At 37.4% G+C, this 13122-nt stretch overlaps 3 protein-coding genes across 4 annotated transcripts; 2 read left to right on the top strand and 1 right to left on the bottom strand.

The window, feature by feature from the left end:
- Window positions 1–1343: 1343 nt before the first annotated feature.
- On the top strand, window positions 1344–5006 carry LOC124416800 (dnaJ homolog subfamily B member 12). The gene is made up of 8 exons (XM_046898139.1): window positions 1344–1624; window positions 1953–2106; window positions 2272–2417; window positions 2590–2730; window positions 2845–2978; window positions 3059–3174; window positions 3378–3541; window positions 3623–5006. The coding sequence occupies exons 1-8, from the start codon at window positions 1492–1494 to the stop codon at window positions 3733–3735; spliced, it is 1101 nt and encodes a 366-aa protein (XP_046754095.1). The 5' UTR covers window positions 1344–1491; the 3' UTR covers window positions 3736–5006.
- LOC124416647 (kinesin-like protein KIF23) lies at window positions 3787–9499 on the bottom strand. Of its 2 annotated transcripts, XM_046897915.1 has the most exons (15): window positions 9271–9497; window positions 8491–9066; window positions 8239–8409; window positions 7880–8078; window positions 7681–7819; window positions 7388–7587; window positions 7181–7285; window positions 7003–7088; window positions 6782–6912; window positions 6613–6716; window positions 6431–6535; window positions 6190–6336; window positions 5944–6114; window positions 5634–5870; window positions 3787–5542 (listed from the first exon to the last, which is right to left on the bottom strand). In XM_046897915.1, the coding sequence occupies exons 1-15, from the start codon at window positions 9282–9284 to the stop codon at window positions 5351–5353; spliced, it is 2577 nt and encodes an 858-aa protein (XP_046753871.1). In that variant the 5' UTR covers window positions 9285–9497; the 3' UTR covers window positions 3787–5350. The 2 variants fall into 2 exon arrangements, with proteins under 2 accessions (XP_046753871.1, XP_046753863.1); XM_046897907.1 differs by having other exon boundaries at window positions 7681–8078; window positions 9271–9499.
- Window positions 9500–9661: 162 nt separating this feature from the next.
- Window positions 9662–11856, top strand: LOC124416763 (26S proteasome regulatory subunit 6B). Its single transcript, XM_046898080.1, has 6 exons — window positions 9662–9818; window positions 10058–10150; window positions 10253–10586; window positions 10760–10963; window positions 11057–11321; window positions 11397–11856. Exons 1-6 carry the CDS (start codon window positions 9786–9788, stop codon window positions 11713–11715), a joined length of 1248 nt encoding a protein of 415 aa, XP_046754036.1. The 5' UTR covers window positions 9662–9785; the 3' UTR covers window positions 11716–11856.
- The last annotated feature ends 1266 nt before the right edge of the window (window positions 11857–13122 follow it).

The following is a 13122-nucleotide window of genomic DNA, read 5'->3' as shown; positions in this document are numbered from 1 at the left end:
TTTGACATGAGACAAATTCACGCAAAAAAAAATCCTAGCGAGCCACCATGAAAGTTAATACCAGTAAACATTCGCTGGTATTATTGTTTTTTCTAATTAGTTGATCAGTGTGGTTAGCTGTTATTCTGGTTTCCTGTGCAAATCCATGCGCAGTAAATACTAATTGCCGGTACGATTAAATTTGTAAATAAAGCGACTTGAATGTACTGAAGTGTTGATATATACATTGTAAGAAGAATCGAATCACGTTGCTATACAGACATGCAGTTTTAGATAGTACATCGTATTCACTACATTGTATTGTACGTTGACCAAAGTATATTATATGCATTTATGTATCATACATTTTCATTTTACGTCGCCATGTAGAATGCAGAATACATTATTGGAAACTTTTTAACAGCAGTTGTTTCATCAAAATTTTAATGGTCATTGGTCACCGAATTCTTAGACCGGACTGCAATTTCTACGTAAGTGTCTGAATTTGCAGAGATTATTACTTGCAGCTACTGTTATAATGTCATAGATGGTTATAGAATGAACCAATTGAATATTTCTTCTTATAATCAGATTCAATACGATCCACGATCGGATTTTTCACGGTCTATCAATGTCTCTATCTATGAATGTTGAATCAAGTTAGGAAATTTACTCATCATATTGCGCATATTATTACTATGTGTGTACTAATCCTACTTTCCCGTTGTACGAGATAATGTATATCATTATACTTTTCTGTTTCACGAAATGTAAATATTCATATGTATTTATCATTTCTCTTCCGTTTAAAAAAAGAACCTAATTTTTATTTTCCTGATCTCTTCTATATTCCGATTGTATTTGTCTTTATTTTATCTCAAGCGAACTGCTCTTTTTTCCAGTTTGCTAGCTGTTTCCCACAGAATTCTACTTATTCTTTGCTGAATCATTTCTTCCTGATTTGGCTAATCATTGTGTTTGTCGTATTTTTCCCTATTGCAGAAATTGTCCCCTAACGTTAACTGAAGATTTATATAATATGCAGAGTGATCAAATGTAAATAATTATCTACGTCAATAATAACAATTTTTATTTAAAATAGTACGAGATTTGTTTTGAAGGTTCTTGAGAGCCATTTGAGAGCCTGAATCCAAAGACCCAAAGAGCTCTCTGCGAATCCCTTTCATGCTGCGGAATCACGGACTTATGCGGAATACTACGGACTGCTTTCTGACTATTCGTAATTTGTAGCATATTTCGGAACGCACGCTGAATCCTCTTTGGTAAGCGTATGTATTTACGCAGATTGCAGAGCATGTGCAGAGCAACGACCAACGACTCTACTCTCTAGAGTTTTGCAAGGTCCGGGGCGATATTGACGTAGGCGGTGACGTAAACGTGTAGGAATTGACCGTGATGAAAAATTATTAACTAGGTGACTGTGGTTTTATTTACTTTCCGCCCTGTCACGATTAAACTCGAGCATTCGGTTGGTTTTCTGTGGAAACAATAATGGACAGCAACAAAGACGAGGCGGAACGATGCCTAGAGTTTGCCGAGCAGTTTATTATCGAGGGAAAATGTGACAAGGCCGAGAAATTCATACAAAAAGCTCAGAGGCTCTTTCCAACGAAAAAAGCTGAGGGTACGTGGTTTAGTGCGGGTTACCTGCGCAATACATTAATCAATTATCTTATACCACGCGACATTATTTTCCGTCGATATTTGACTACATTCATTACTCGGAATTTACGTAACTGCGCACTGAAAAAAACGACCGTCGTTGTTAACTTCGCATACATTTTTATCTTTTAAACAGTCGATTTATATCACCTGTTTAGTATTTAATTTTATTTCTCTACCACCATCATACAAAAGTTAACCTGTTTAATCATATTATTGGTTTTCTCCGATCTCATAACTAAGTGTCAAAAAGAAAAACGTGACTAACTTTAATTTTCTTACTGTCACAGATCTGTTAGTGAAGCTATCAATGAATTCAAAGCAAAATCAAAAATCTGAAGGCGAACCTGATCTTAGGAAGCGTCAAACTGCCTCCAAGGATGGCAGCCAGTCTCATCAGAATAGCAATGACTTCAGCAAGGACCAAATAGATGCTGTCAAAAAGTATACAGTTCCACATTTTCATTTCACACATTCAGACCAATTTTTTTTATCATGGAAGTATTCAAGAATCCAGAAAAACAAACTAAACTTCACTGACGGCAGAATACAGTATTGTATAAATTGATAACATTGTCAGTATCCTTATTTTTGTTGTGAAACTTATAGAATCAAGAAATGTAAAGATTACTACGAAATTCTTGGTGTAACTAAAGATGCAACAGACGGAGATATTAAAAAGGCCTATAAAAAATTAGCCCTCCAGTTACACCCTGACAAAAATAAAGCTCCTGGGGCTGCCGAGGCTTTTAAAGGTAAGCTTCACGTATAAGTCAAGTACGAATTCTTTAACTCATATCCAGCACGAAAAAACTTGATTCATGTTCAGAACATTATGGTACATATCTTATAAAAACAATTTATACACCTGCATAATGTTTGTTAATTTCTAACTAAAAAATGAATTCTTTTTTATGACATTTACAGCAATTGGTAACGCTGTCGCAGTCCTTACAGATCCTGAAAAAAGGAAACAATATGATCTATATGGCTCTGAGGAAGAAAGGTTACAGAACGCACACAGTCGGCAAACCCATACTCACTACAATTACACTCGTGGTTTCGAAGGTAACAGCTTTCTCGTGCATATTTTGTTAATACTTCACAAGGACCAAAATTCTCATATTCTGAGAGGTGCCATGAATTTCGCACTAAGCAATAACATCGGATTTTCCGTTTTAGCTGACATTACTGCTGAAGAACTTTTCAACATGTTCTTCGGTGGTGGTTTACCACAACAAAATGTCTATGTCAGGCGAGGTGGGGGGCGGTGGGCTCGGCAAACTGATGCTCAAGCGCAACATACCCATGCGCAGGTACAGTACTATTTGTAAAAATTATTTCTGCTACTGTTTCTACAAACATCAATAATGTAAAATTATTATCATCATTTCAGCAAGCAAACGGTTACACGGCATTCCTTCAAATGTTGCCTATACTACTTTTAATCGTTCTGTCAATGATGAGCAGCTTCTTTATTTCTGATCCAGTGTACAGTTTGCACTCGAACGCGTAAGTAGTGTGATTAAATAAGAAAATCAGATTATGGGGAATTTACGAGAATGTTGTTTATATTTTTTTTGTAATACGGTCGGTGTGCAAAAATATGTCCCAAAAGCAAATACCTTAATATTATTATTATTATTTATATTATTATCTGTTATGCACGATTTACATGGTTTATGAATAATATATTTTCTTTTTCCCGTATACAGTAAATATTCCATTAAACGGACAACCCAAAGTTTGAAAGTACCTTATTACGTGAAAGAAAATTTCCATAGCGAGTATCAAGGCAGTCTACGGAGATTAGAAATATCTGTTGAGGAAGAATATATGAATAATCTCAGACAAGCCTGTTATCGAGAGAAGAACTACAGTGAGTATTCACGTTTTATGACTGTGAATTCATGAAAACTGATCAGAGTAATGGATTTTTATTCCGATGTCTTTTTTTCAGAAGAAACAATGATATGGAAAGCACAGAATTTTGCTGATAGAGAGTTACTCCGGCGAGCGCAAAACATTGATACACCGTCATGTAAAAAATTGCAGGAGATGCAAACAGCATAGTACTGATGATTATTTTACAAATAATAAGTGATTTCATTTTTTGTAGATAGATGTATATTATCTTTGCATTTGTAAAATGTATCGGATGCAAGAAAAACGAAAGACAGAGCCAAGTGCAGCATTTTTACAAAATCCATACTTGATACATGAATTTATAAATTTCCACTTGAGAACAGGCAGAATGGATGTGAATTGACGTTTTATTGTTAGGACGTCATTCATAACCTTAAGCTTTTCACCAATATTCTTCACAGGTATTCTTTTTTCTGGATGTAATAAATCTAACTTAAACCATGTTTTACCAATTTATATGTGTATGAAAAAGCTATTTATTCAAATTCTTGTCAGTTAAAATCGTGCACCAAAAATCTATGTATATTATGAAAAAAAAAACATTTTTTATTATCGTAATTGAATGCGACAATTAGCTTTTCTCATAAATACGGATGCAATTCACCGTACACTTCATTAGTCGAATTTATGGCAAAAATTTTTATCAAGAATTAGTATTTATTTAGTACCTCGTAAAACGTGTTGTTAAATATAGTTACTATGTTACTCTGGTTTGTAAAGAGAGTGCTCAATCAATGCAACTAGCGGAGTAGAGATTGTCCTTGCCATTTTCAAACCATGCATAAATTCAATGAAAAACAATTTTAGAGCGTCACTGGTTGATGATAAATTATAGAAAACGATTTGATGGTACATTGGTATTAAGAATGTCAAAGGCGCATTTAGTGTCTTGAATCACTGAAAAAAATGGAAGAAAACTATGTAAGACTTTTAATATACTCAGAGATTAATTTATTTATTTTGAGTCCGCGAAAATATTTACTTGTATCGATAAATCATAATTTCCTAAAGATCCTAGAATAAAACTCAAATATATCAACTTAATCTGAAACGATTTCTGTTCGTGCAGTGGTTCTATAAAACTGCTTCAACTTTATAACTAGTATTTAATTTACAATAAGATACTGGTATGATGTGCAAGTCGTAATTAAAATGAAGGAGCTGAAACGTTCTACAAAAAGTGTTTAAAGTTGCATTTATTAATAGGTAATACTACATCAGTTGAAGTATAGAATGAACACACTTCTGTTGCCATGTGTGACAAAACTTCCATCCAAATGTATCAATCTCATTATGTTGAACTTAAATTCTTCATAGCTTTATAAAATTATTCTAAACGTATTGGAAAATGAAATGATACTACTAACTCGATAATTAGTATGCGAATACAACTAAAATAAAAGTCAATTTCGTGTTAATTTTTTTTTTTTCTTGAGCCATTATTGAATAGCAGCTTAAAACTATACTATTTCTATTTTCTACTAACAGCTACTGATTCGTACCAGTAACATAAATTTGCAAATGACGATTCAAGAAGTACAGAACAAACTAAGTGAAAAAATCAAACTACTAACTTAAATTTCAATGTTATGATTATAAAAAGAATTAAAATAAGTAGAGGTCAAAGAGTGGGTTGTCTGGGTGTGCGAGTTTGTTATGCGAGATGACTTCTGGAATGTCATAATTTTGCAGTTAAATTAACAGAATAGTCTTCATATATGTTAATGGATTAATAATAGGAGAGAGACAAGATAACAACATTCTACATTCGAGGCCTTTTTGTGTGAGCTTCTACGGCTGTAGAACAATGTTCGGAAGAATCTGTGTGCCCATTAACTTGGGAATTTGGTGCTCCGCTACGCTTTCTCCTTGCTGTAGGAGACATCTGCTTCAAACACTCAACGTCGTTGAATACTACTTGAGCACCACCACCGCTCGTTGGAACAATGTCACCCTGTAAAAATATATATTGAAGTATTTGGGAATGAAGTACGATCAAATTGAGTAAAATATAGAACTACTAATTTCCAACATTCATAACGCACCTTGTATAGTTTAGTTTCTAGCTCTCCATCGGTATCATGTTCTTGGGCTACAAGACAATATCGGGATGCTCCTTCAGTGATGGCTTTTGGATCAGTTAGCCGAGTAATACTGCGACGACGATTCATCAAAGGCTGAAGAACAGTGCCAACAGGAACTAAAGCTCCAGGTCTATGGTCAACCCATCTGTCAGCGCTCTGTGATCGTCTGTGTCTAAGATTTGCCACTGGCACTTTATCCTGCGAGAAAATGGCAGACTATACATGAAATGTGTTGTTCGATTTTTACTTTCAATATCTTTTCATGCCATACCTTTCGAGATACGTGAGTATTTCCAGATCTTGCTGTTGCAGCTTCACCAGCATCACTAGGAGTCTGCGGTACGGCATCTTTAACAGGAATTCCTAGCGAAGTACCACTTGTTTCATCTACCAAAATTTGCTTTACAAGGCGCAGTTTGTCCTCTTTTTCTTTCATTTGATTCTGGAAAAATACGGGTTCCAAAGATGGATAAATTTCTTCTTGACAATTGTACATAGATGTCGCGAAATCATTTACCTGTAAATGTTGCCGCTGTTGTCGCAGTTTTATATCCAATTCTCGAGACATTTTCTCAGTTTCCGCCTGCATTTTGCTGTTGTATTTTTGCTTTACTCTTTGCTTATCTATTATTCGTTGGTTTAGTACCATGTCTCTGTCTTTTAGCTAGAAGTAGAACAGATATTCAAGTATGATGAAATAAGTAGAATTTGAATATCGTGTAATACAAAATATATTTGAACCTCGAAGTTCAACTCACTTCTTGCTGCAACGTTCGTATTGTGTCATTGGCACTGTTCAATTTACGGAGTAAACTGTCTATCTGTGCCTCTGTTTTACAAATATGACCTTCTAGAGCTGAAACCTATCAGGAGAACAAGCTTAATTGAAGATATATTCTGCTTGGTGTAAAACATGGACTGAACTGTACGAAGCGATTACCTTCTTTTTCTCCTGCTCATTGAAAGCTCTGGCAGAAGCATTTTCAACTTTTAGAGTCATATTTTCCTGCTCCAACGTTAGTAGCATTTTTCTGAAGTCCGTTTCTGAAATGAAGTGACAATAGTTAATATGTACGTGACAGTCAACATGGTGGTAAGACCAAACTTACGTTTTTGTTCTAGATCTGATCGTAAGATATTTCTTTTGTTGATGCGCTGCTCCAAGAATTGCATGAGAGTAGTGATTATCTGATCATTGAGTGGACTATTTATTTCCAATTCTGGGAACGGACCTCCCAAGCTGAAGTGATAGAGTATGGATGATTAAAAAATGACGAAGTGAGTAGATGGGCATATCTGGAGAGCCATAAAAATTGACGAATCATAATACCTGTACACTAGTCCTAGATCAACTTCTAGATCACCAGTATCAAGTCGCCTCTCTTTCTCCAGTCTACTTTTAGCTTCTTTGAATATCTAAGAATTTTTTCGAAATGTCATCATCATTCTCAATTATCAGTACGATTTATAGCCACCAATATTATTAATATGAAATCTGTGCAGTTTACCTTGTTGGCTTGTCTCCGACCAGGTGTAAACCCGAGGTCCAATTTCGTGGCTGTAGGTCGGGTGACTTGTACCTCTTGGGTCATTTCGGCAAACTTCATTACTTGCTGTTCCATGCATCAGAAGAAAACATAGAAATATTTAAATGACCACGAAATGGATCGTGAAGAATGGAGATACATATTGGATACATGTTGCAACAAACGTACAATTGTCTCATCGTAGTCGTCTGCTCTGGGATTAACACAGACTATCATTCGGACTTGTCCTTCACCATCGAAATAATTTTTGAACAGGTGCGTGAGCTTAGAATCTCTGTAAGGAACCATTTTATTTGTTCCCTGAGTTTGATTTTCTCTCAATATTTCCAGGCATGAACGAAGTGTCATCAGAGAATTATTTATGTTTCCTAAATGTTTGAGAAATTGGCAAACATCAGCTGATGAATTTTAAAAATTTGAAAACTCATTGTAATCACTATCAGTAGTTAAATACAACTCACCCGCTTCTCTCAGTCTTTGACCTGTATTTTTAGTTCGATTTGTACGCTCACTTCCGGCAAGATCAACCAGGGAAAGCTGACTGATACAGATCACTCTTTTATCTTGTATTACTTGTTCACCTTGACAGTCTAGTGGTGCCTGGGTAAAAGATTGAGCTATTAGAATGGTCCAGGAATAATGAATGAGCTCGATAATTACCTGTACTAATCTAATTGTGAAGACGCTGTGTGATCTACTAGATTCTGCGTTCAGAGCTGTGTGAGCAACCCGGCGTCGCCGTTGCCCACGTTGAAATACCTCAAATGCTTCTTCAGCACTTTTAACTTCAACCTCAGTAACTGCATGAACATACATATTTTTGTTTCCATCTTCTCGTACGATTTTACTCTGCAGAGATCTAATTATGAACAAAAATAATAGTTGGCACAAACTTCTTGAATTTTAGGCGATTCTTAAAATGTACAAGGTAAACGTATACGATATTAAGTTAGAAATTCGTCTTTTGTTAGTATTTAAAAAAACATTTTTGACAATGGGAATGAACAGCAAGTGCTTACTTGACCCTAACATCCTCGTCATCAAGCAGATCGTAAACACTATTGTTATATATTTCAACGTAAGTGACAAAAACTGCGTAAACATTATCATGTTCAACTGGCAGAACTTGTGACTCGTCCGCTTCCCTCACAATCATTGGATTGCTGTCACTATCGCTGTCACCTTTTCGACTAAAACAATGGAAAAAAATCTGTGTTATTAAACATTCACAAAAACTTTAATAAAAATTTTCAGAAATTAATCACTCTTACTTCCGACCCAATTTTCCAGGACGAGGAGTCATAAAGCCAGCATGGAGCTCATTCTGCCGATCAAGCATAGCATCTGTTTCGCTCTGTACATCAAAGCCATTGAGCTTGTCGGGTTTGAAGATAAACTTCTTGGCTTGAAAGTTGGCGATGCTATTAAATATGACATCCAAACAGCGTGGCATTATTCCCCCATTCTGAGGTTCCCCAGTCATTGTGTAAGTCTTGCCGCTACCAGTGACTCCATAGGTAAATAATAGACTGTTTTTGCCTTTTACAAGATTTTCAATAAGTGGAAGAGCCACAGTATTGAATACTTCTCGTTGCCCAACATCTGGGACAAATACTTGATTGAACGTAGTTTGAATTTCCTTGTAATTTCCGTTCCTGAAATTCGCAGCTGACTCTGGCGATGTTATCACTATAGTTGTGGGGGATATCACCTTCATGCAAGATGTATCAGACTCATATTGCATCGGTCTTAATCGACAATACACCTGAACCGGGTCCCGACTTGTCAAGTTGTAAGCTCTTGGCCTAGTTGTAGGTTTCCTCGCAGAGGTTGGAGGCTTAGGGCGACTGAAATATTTGAATGGTTTACGTGATAAATGGTGAGGATATGTGAGGCGTTATCAGAATTATTTGTACGAAGTCTGAATATCAATAAGTCAGGGCTGAAGATACGGATCATACAGATAATGCCATGAGTGAGATCTGTCAAAATAACCTATGTCAGGCGTTATTTAAACTTTGACGATTCTGGAAATGATAAAACAGACTTACGAGGACTTCATCATGGTAACTGTCTCAAATATCACACTCGGCACAATTATATCCACTTATAACAGTCAGAAAACTACGGTTATTTAACTTTCGACGCACTCCAGGTATGCACGCCGAAAAACTCGTTACACAAACTGCCGTTCAAACTTCAAACAATCTACGCGTATATCACGTGCATTGACCTGTGCTCCAATCACCATTCAGACTCACAGCCATGGGTTATTTTCACTTATTTTTCGTAACAGGTTTGGCAGAGTCTGGGGGTATCAGCAGTTTCACGTATTATCAACCAAGTAACTGACCACGCCGGTAAACGAAGTTCTTCATAACCAACAAGTATCGCGTGCTAAATTCGCCAGGTGGCGCTATAACGATACGCGTACGTGTGAGCATCACGGCTTAGTGAGCATAGATAATTCTCTATTCCATGCAGTCAGCGCCTGAAACATCATAGTCATCGGCCCCTTTGTGGTAACAAGTGACACGAATTGTCAAGGAGCAGTCGTTTTGATAGAATGGAAGAAATTGGGATCGTTTTGCCCGACAAGGTAACGGATTTCATGGAGATGTGGAGGTTTTGCATTAAAATTGTTCCCTGAAATCCTGCTTCAAATGCCGTACAATGGAAATTGTCAAAACTGCCATAACCTCATTGAACGTTAATATTTCGCTTGGAGCTGCCTCTAAACTTACTCTCTTGCAAAGATCCTCGAAATTTGCTACAAATACTCTGCGAATTATACTTATTGAATAACAAAATTGAACAACAACATTATAATTGTTTTAGGACGTCGGAGAGGTCGATTCAAAACCACCCATTGGTCATTATTCAGGAGCGGGTGATGAGCTGGATGTAGAGGACCTCTACACTAAATACAAGGTGAATAACTTTACTCTTTAGAAGAAAATCAAGCTTCTTGCTATTTGTTATTACATACTTCAAGGATGGAAATTAAAGTGGAATTTTTATCTTGTTTTGTAGAAATTGCAGCGTATGCTAGAATTTCTTGAGGTGCAGGAAGAGTATATAAAAGATGAACAACGTAATTTGAAAAAGGAGTATTTACATGCCCAGGAAGAGGTGAAACGTATACAGAGTGTTCCGTTAGTAATTGGCCAGTTCTTAGAGGCTGTAGATCAAAATACTGGTATTGTTGGATCAACGACTGGCTCCAATTATTACGTTCGCATACTTTCGACCATAGACCGTGAGCTATTGAAACCTTCAGCGAGCGTAGCTCTCCACAAGCATAGTAATGCTCTTGTTGATGTTCTGCCTCCTGAGGCTGACTCCAGTATATCTATGCTACAACCTGGTAAATACAAATTCATTCAATTGTATTAAATATTTTACGAATCCTAACAGTTTTCCAAATATTTCATGAGCCGCAGTTCAGCAAATTTCAAGAGTGATTGACTCGTTGCGTCTGCTGTTCGACTATTGTGATAACAAAGTGAAATGTGCTGATAACTGAACGTTTCTTCACAGATGAGAAGCCAGACATCCAATACAGTGACATAGGAGGAATGGATATGCAGAAACAGGAGATCAGGGAAGCTGTAGAGCTGCCTCTGACTCACTTCGAGCTGTACAAACAAATTGGAATTGACCCGCCAAGGGGAGTGCTGATGTATGGTCCACCAGGCTGTGGAAAAACTATGCTCGCCAAAGCCGTTGCTAGGCACACTACCGGTAATCTTACTTAACTATTTTCTAATCACGGCTAGTCGATTCCAAGCTCACAACTATATCTCGTGAATTTTTTCTCTTGTAACCGTGAATTAGCCGCATTTATACGCGTCGTCGGCTCGGAATTCGTGCAGAAGTATCTTGGGGAAGGACCAAGGATGGTGAGAGACGTGTTTCGTCTAGCTAAAGAGAATTCACCAGCCATAATTTTCGTTGATGAAATTGATGCTATCGCGACTAAGCGATTTGATGCTCAGACTGGGGCTGATCGTGAAGTTCAGCGTATTCTTCTAGAGCTCTTGAATCAGATGGACGGATTTGATCAGACTACTAACGTGAAGGTCATTATGGCAACTAACAGGTATATTTCTTCAGCATTTCTGTGAAGTTATTGTAATTATAGTCATTCTGGTAACATTATTTTTTTCGTTTTCAGGGCTGATACTCTTGATCCTGCACTTCTGCGACCTGGCCGATTGGATCGAAAAATTGAATTTCCACTGCCGGATCGGCGTCAAAAGCGACTTGTGTTTTCGACGATAACTACAAAAATGAATTTAAGCGAGGAAGTTGATTTAGAAGATTACGTAGCCCGACCGGACAGAATTTCGGGTGCTGACATAAACGCGATATGCCAAGAGGCAGGGATGCACGCAGTTCGCGAAAACCGCTACATCGTATTAGCAAAGGATTTCGAAAAAGGGTATAAAAATAACATCAAAAAGGACGAATCGGAACACGATTTCTATAAGTAAATCGAACCCCGATATATTCATATCCACTTGCGTGATTATTACCGAATTATCGTACAATTATCGCGTGTTTCTTAAATGGATGATGGTTGTGTACTGTCTGTTTTTTCCTTTACTCATGCTATAAATAAAAGTTGAACACAACTCGTAGTGGAATAAATGATATTATTGTTAACGATTCCATCGACATCGCGGAATGAGGTTTTCGCATGGGTGAGTATTTTCAACGTTTAAATTTCACATGACAGAAATTCGAGCGAATTTTTGCAACGATTTAAAAATTTTTTTTTTTATTTTGAGTGTTACAAAAAAAATTGCGCAAATTATTTACTCTAGTAAACCCTTAGAGCATTAGAAGGTGGCGCCAGCTTGTGGTGATTTTTAAAACTACTTTTGACCCAAGTAGACAAGCGGGAATCGTTCAAATTCAGTTGCATCAGTAAACTTTGTTGAATTCATAACTCATTACTCTGTCGCTTTGTAATGACTAAGTATTGAGTATGATTGAGTACTCGCCTTTTTGCAAGTGTGTCACGAACGATTGACTAGTTTGATGTTTTCATATTTGTTGCTATTAGCGTAAGGAACACTAACCATACATAAATAATAGAGTGCGTTCCGAAACTCCCCAGAACAGAGTCAGTGTTAAAAAAGATAAAAGATGATTGACAGCACTGGGAGTTAATTTCGGAACGCATCCTTAGAAATGCCGCTGAGGGGCTGTTGTAGAGTAGCATTCTGAAGTTCCTTCCCAAATTCCGCAAAAAACATGTGTATTGCGCACTGCGTGTACAAAACGTACTGTTTGACTTCATAATTTGGCCATTTGAATTTCCCGTGAAGATAACAAGACTAATAATGAAATATAGGAGCATGCCTGGTATAGGCTGAGAAGGGAAATAATGTACGCATCGACAAAGCTTCAACGTTGCTAGACTGGACCGAGGACACCGAGGCTAGAAATATATGTGCGGAGGCTAATTTTAATCCGGCTCGAGAATAAACATCAGTTACCACGACCACCGGGGCGGTCGGGGCCTTGTAAGGGTAGGCACAGCTGGGGTCCGCACGCTGCGTACGTTACAGCATCAAGAGTCGGCATTTACACTGCGGAGACTATTTTTACGTTTTCTTAACTTGTCGCTCGGTTTTGATGCTCGTGTTAAGTTACGCCCGTACTAAAGCGTAAGCGAAGAAGAAGTCGGACTACAGAGTGTGCCGGCAACGTGTGTATCTGCGATAGCACATGGCACGCATATGCGTACTCCTCGCGTCCACCGCCCCCCGCTGTGAACGAAATGTATAAGAATGCGTACCAATACGCAAGCTTCGAATTGAGCCTGTGAAATTGATTACGGGATACTTGTAAAATTGCAAATGCCATTGTTTAGGACACATTTCAAGCCAATA

The sequence above is a fragment of the Diprion similis genome, chromosome 1, assembly GCF_021155765.1.
Source record: "Diprion similis isolate iyDipSimi1 chromosome 1, iyDipSimi1.1, whole genome shotgun sequence".
Taxonomy (NCBI): Eukaryota; Metazoa; Arthropoda; class Insecta; order Hymenoptera; family Diprionidae; genus Diprion; species Diprion similis.
This window is presented reverse-complemented; position numbering and strand designations above follow the sequence as displayed.

Excerpts from the sequence above, each read along its gene's own strand:
- LOC124416763 (XM_046898080.1), top strand. The coding sequence starts at position 9,786 with ATGGAAGAAATTGGGATCGTTTTGCCCGACAAG. Across the intron at positions 10,964-11,056 it reads CGTTGCTAGGCACACTACCG|CCGCATTTATACGCGTCGTC; the intron begins GTAATCTTACTT and ends ACCGTGAATTAG. Across the intron at positions 11,322-11,396 it reads GTCATTATGGCAACTAACAG|GGCTGATACTCTTGATCCTG; the intron begins GTATATTTCTTC and ends TTTCGTTTTCAG.
- LOC124416800 (XM_046898139.1), top strand. The coding sequence starts at position 1,492 with ATGGACAGCAACAAAGACGAGGCGGAACGATGCCTAGAGTTTGCCGAG. Across the intron at positions 2,418-2,589 it reads GGCTGCCGAGGCTTTTAAAG|CAATTGGTAACGCTGTCGCA; the intron begins GTAAGCTTCACG and ends TGACATTTACAG. Across the intron at positions 2,731-2,844 it reads TTACACTCGTGGTTTCGAAG|CTGACATTACTGCTGAAGAA; the intron begins GTAACAGCTTTC and ends TTTCCGTTTTAG.
- LOC124416647 (XM_046897907.1), bottom strand. Across the intron at positions 6,115-6,189 it reads AACAGCGGCAACATTTACAG|AATCAAATGAAAGAAAAAGA; the intron begins GTAAATGATTTC and ends GTATTTTTCCAG. Across the intron at positions 5,871-5,943 it reads ATACTCACGTATCTCGAAAG|GATAAAGTGCCAGTGGCAAA; the intron begins GTATGGCATGAA and ends ATTTTCTCGCAG.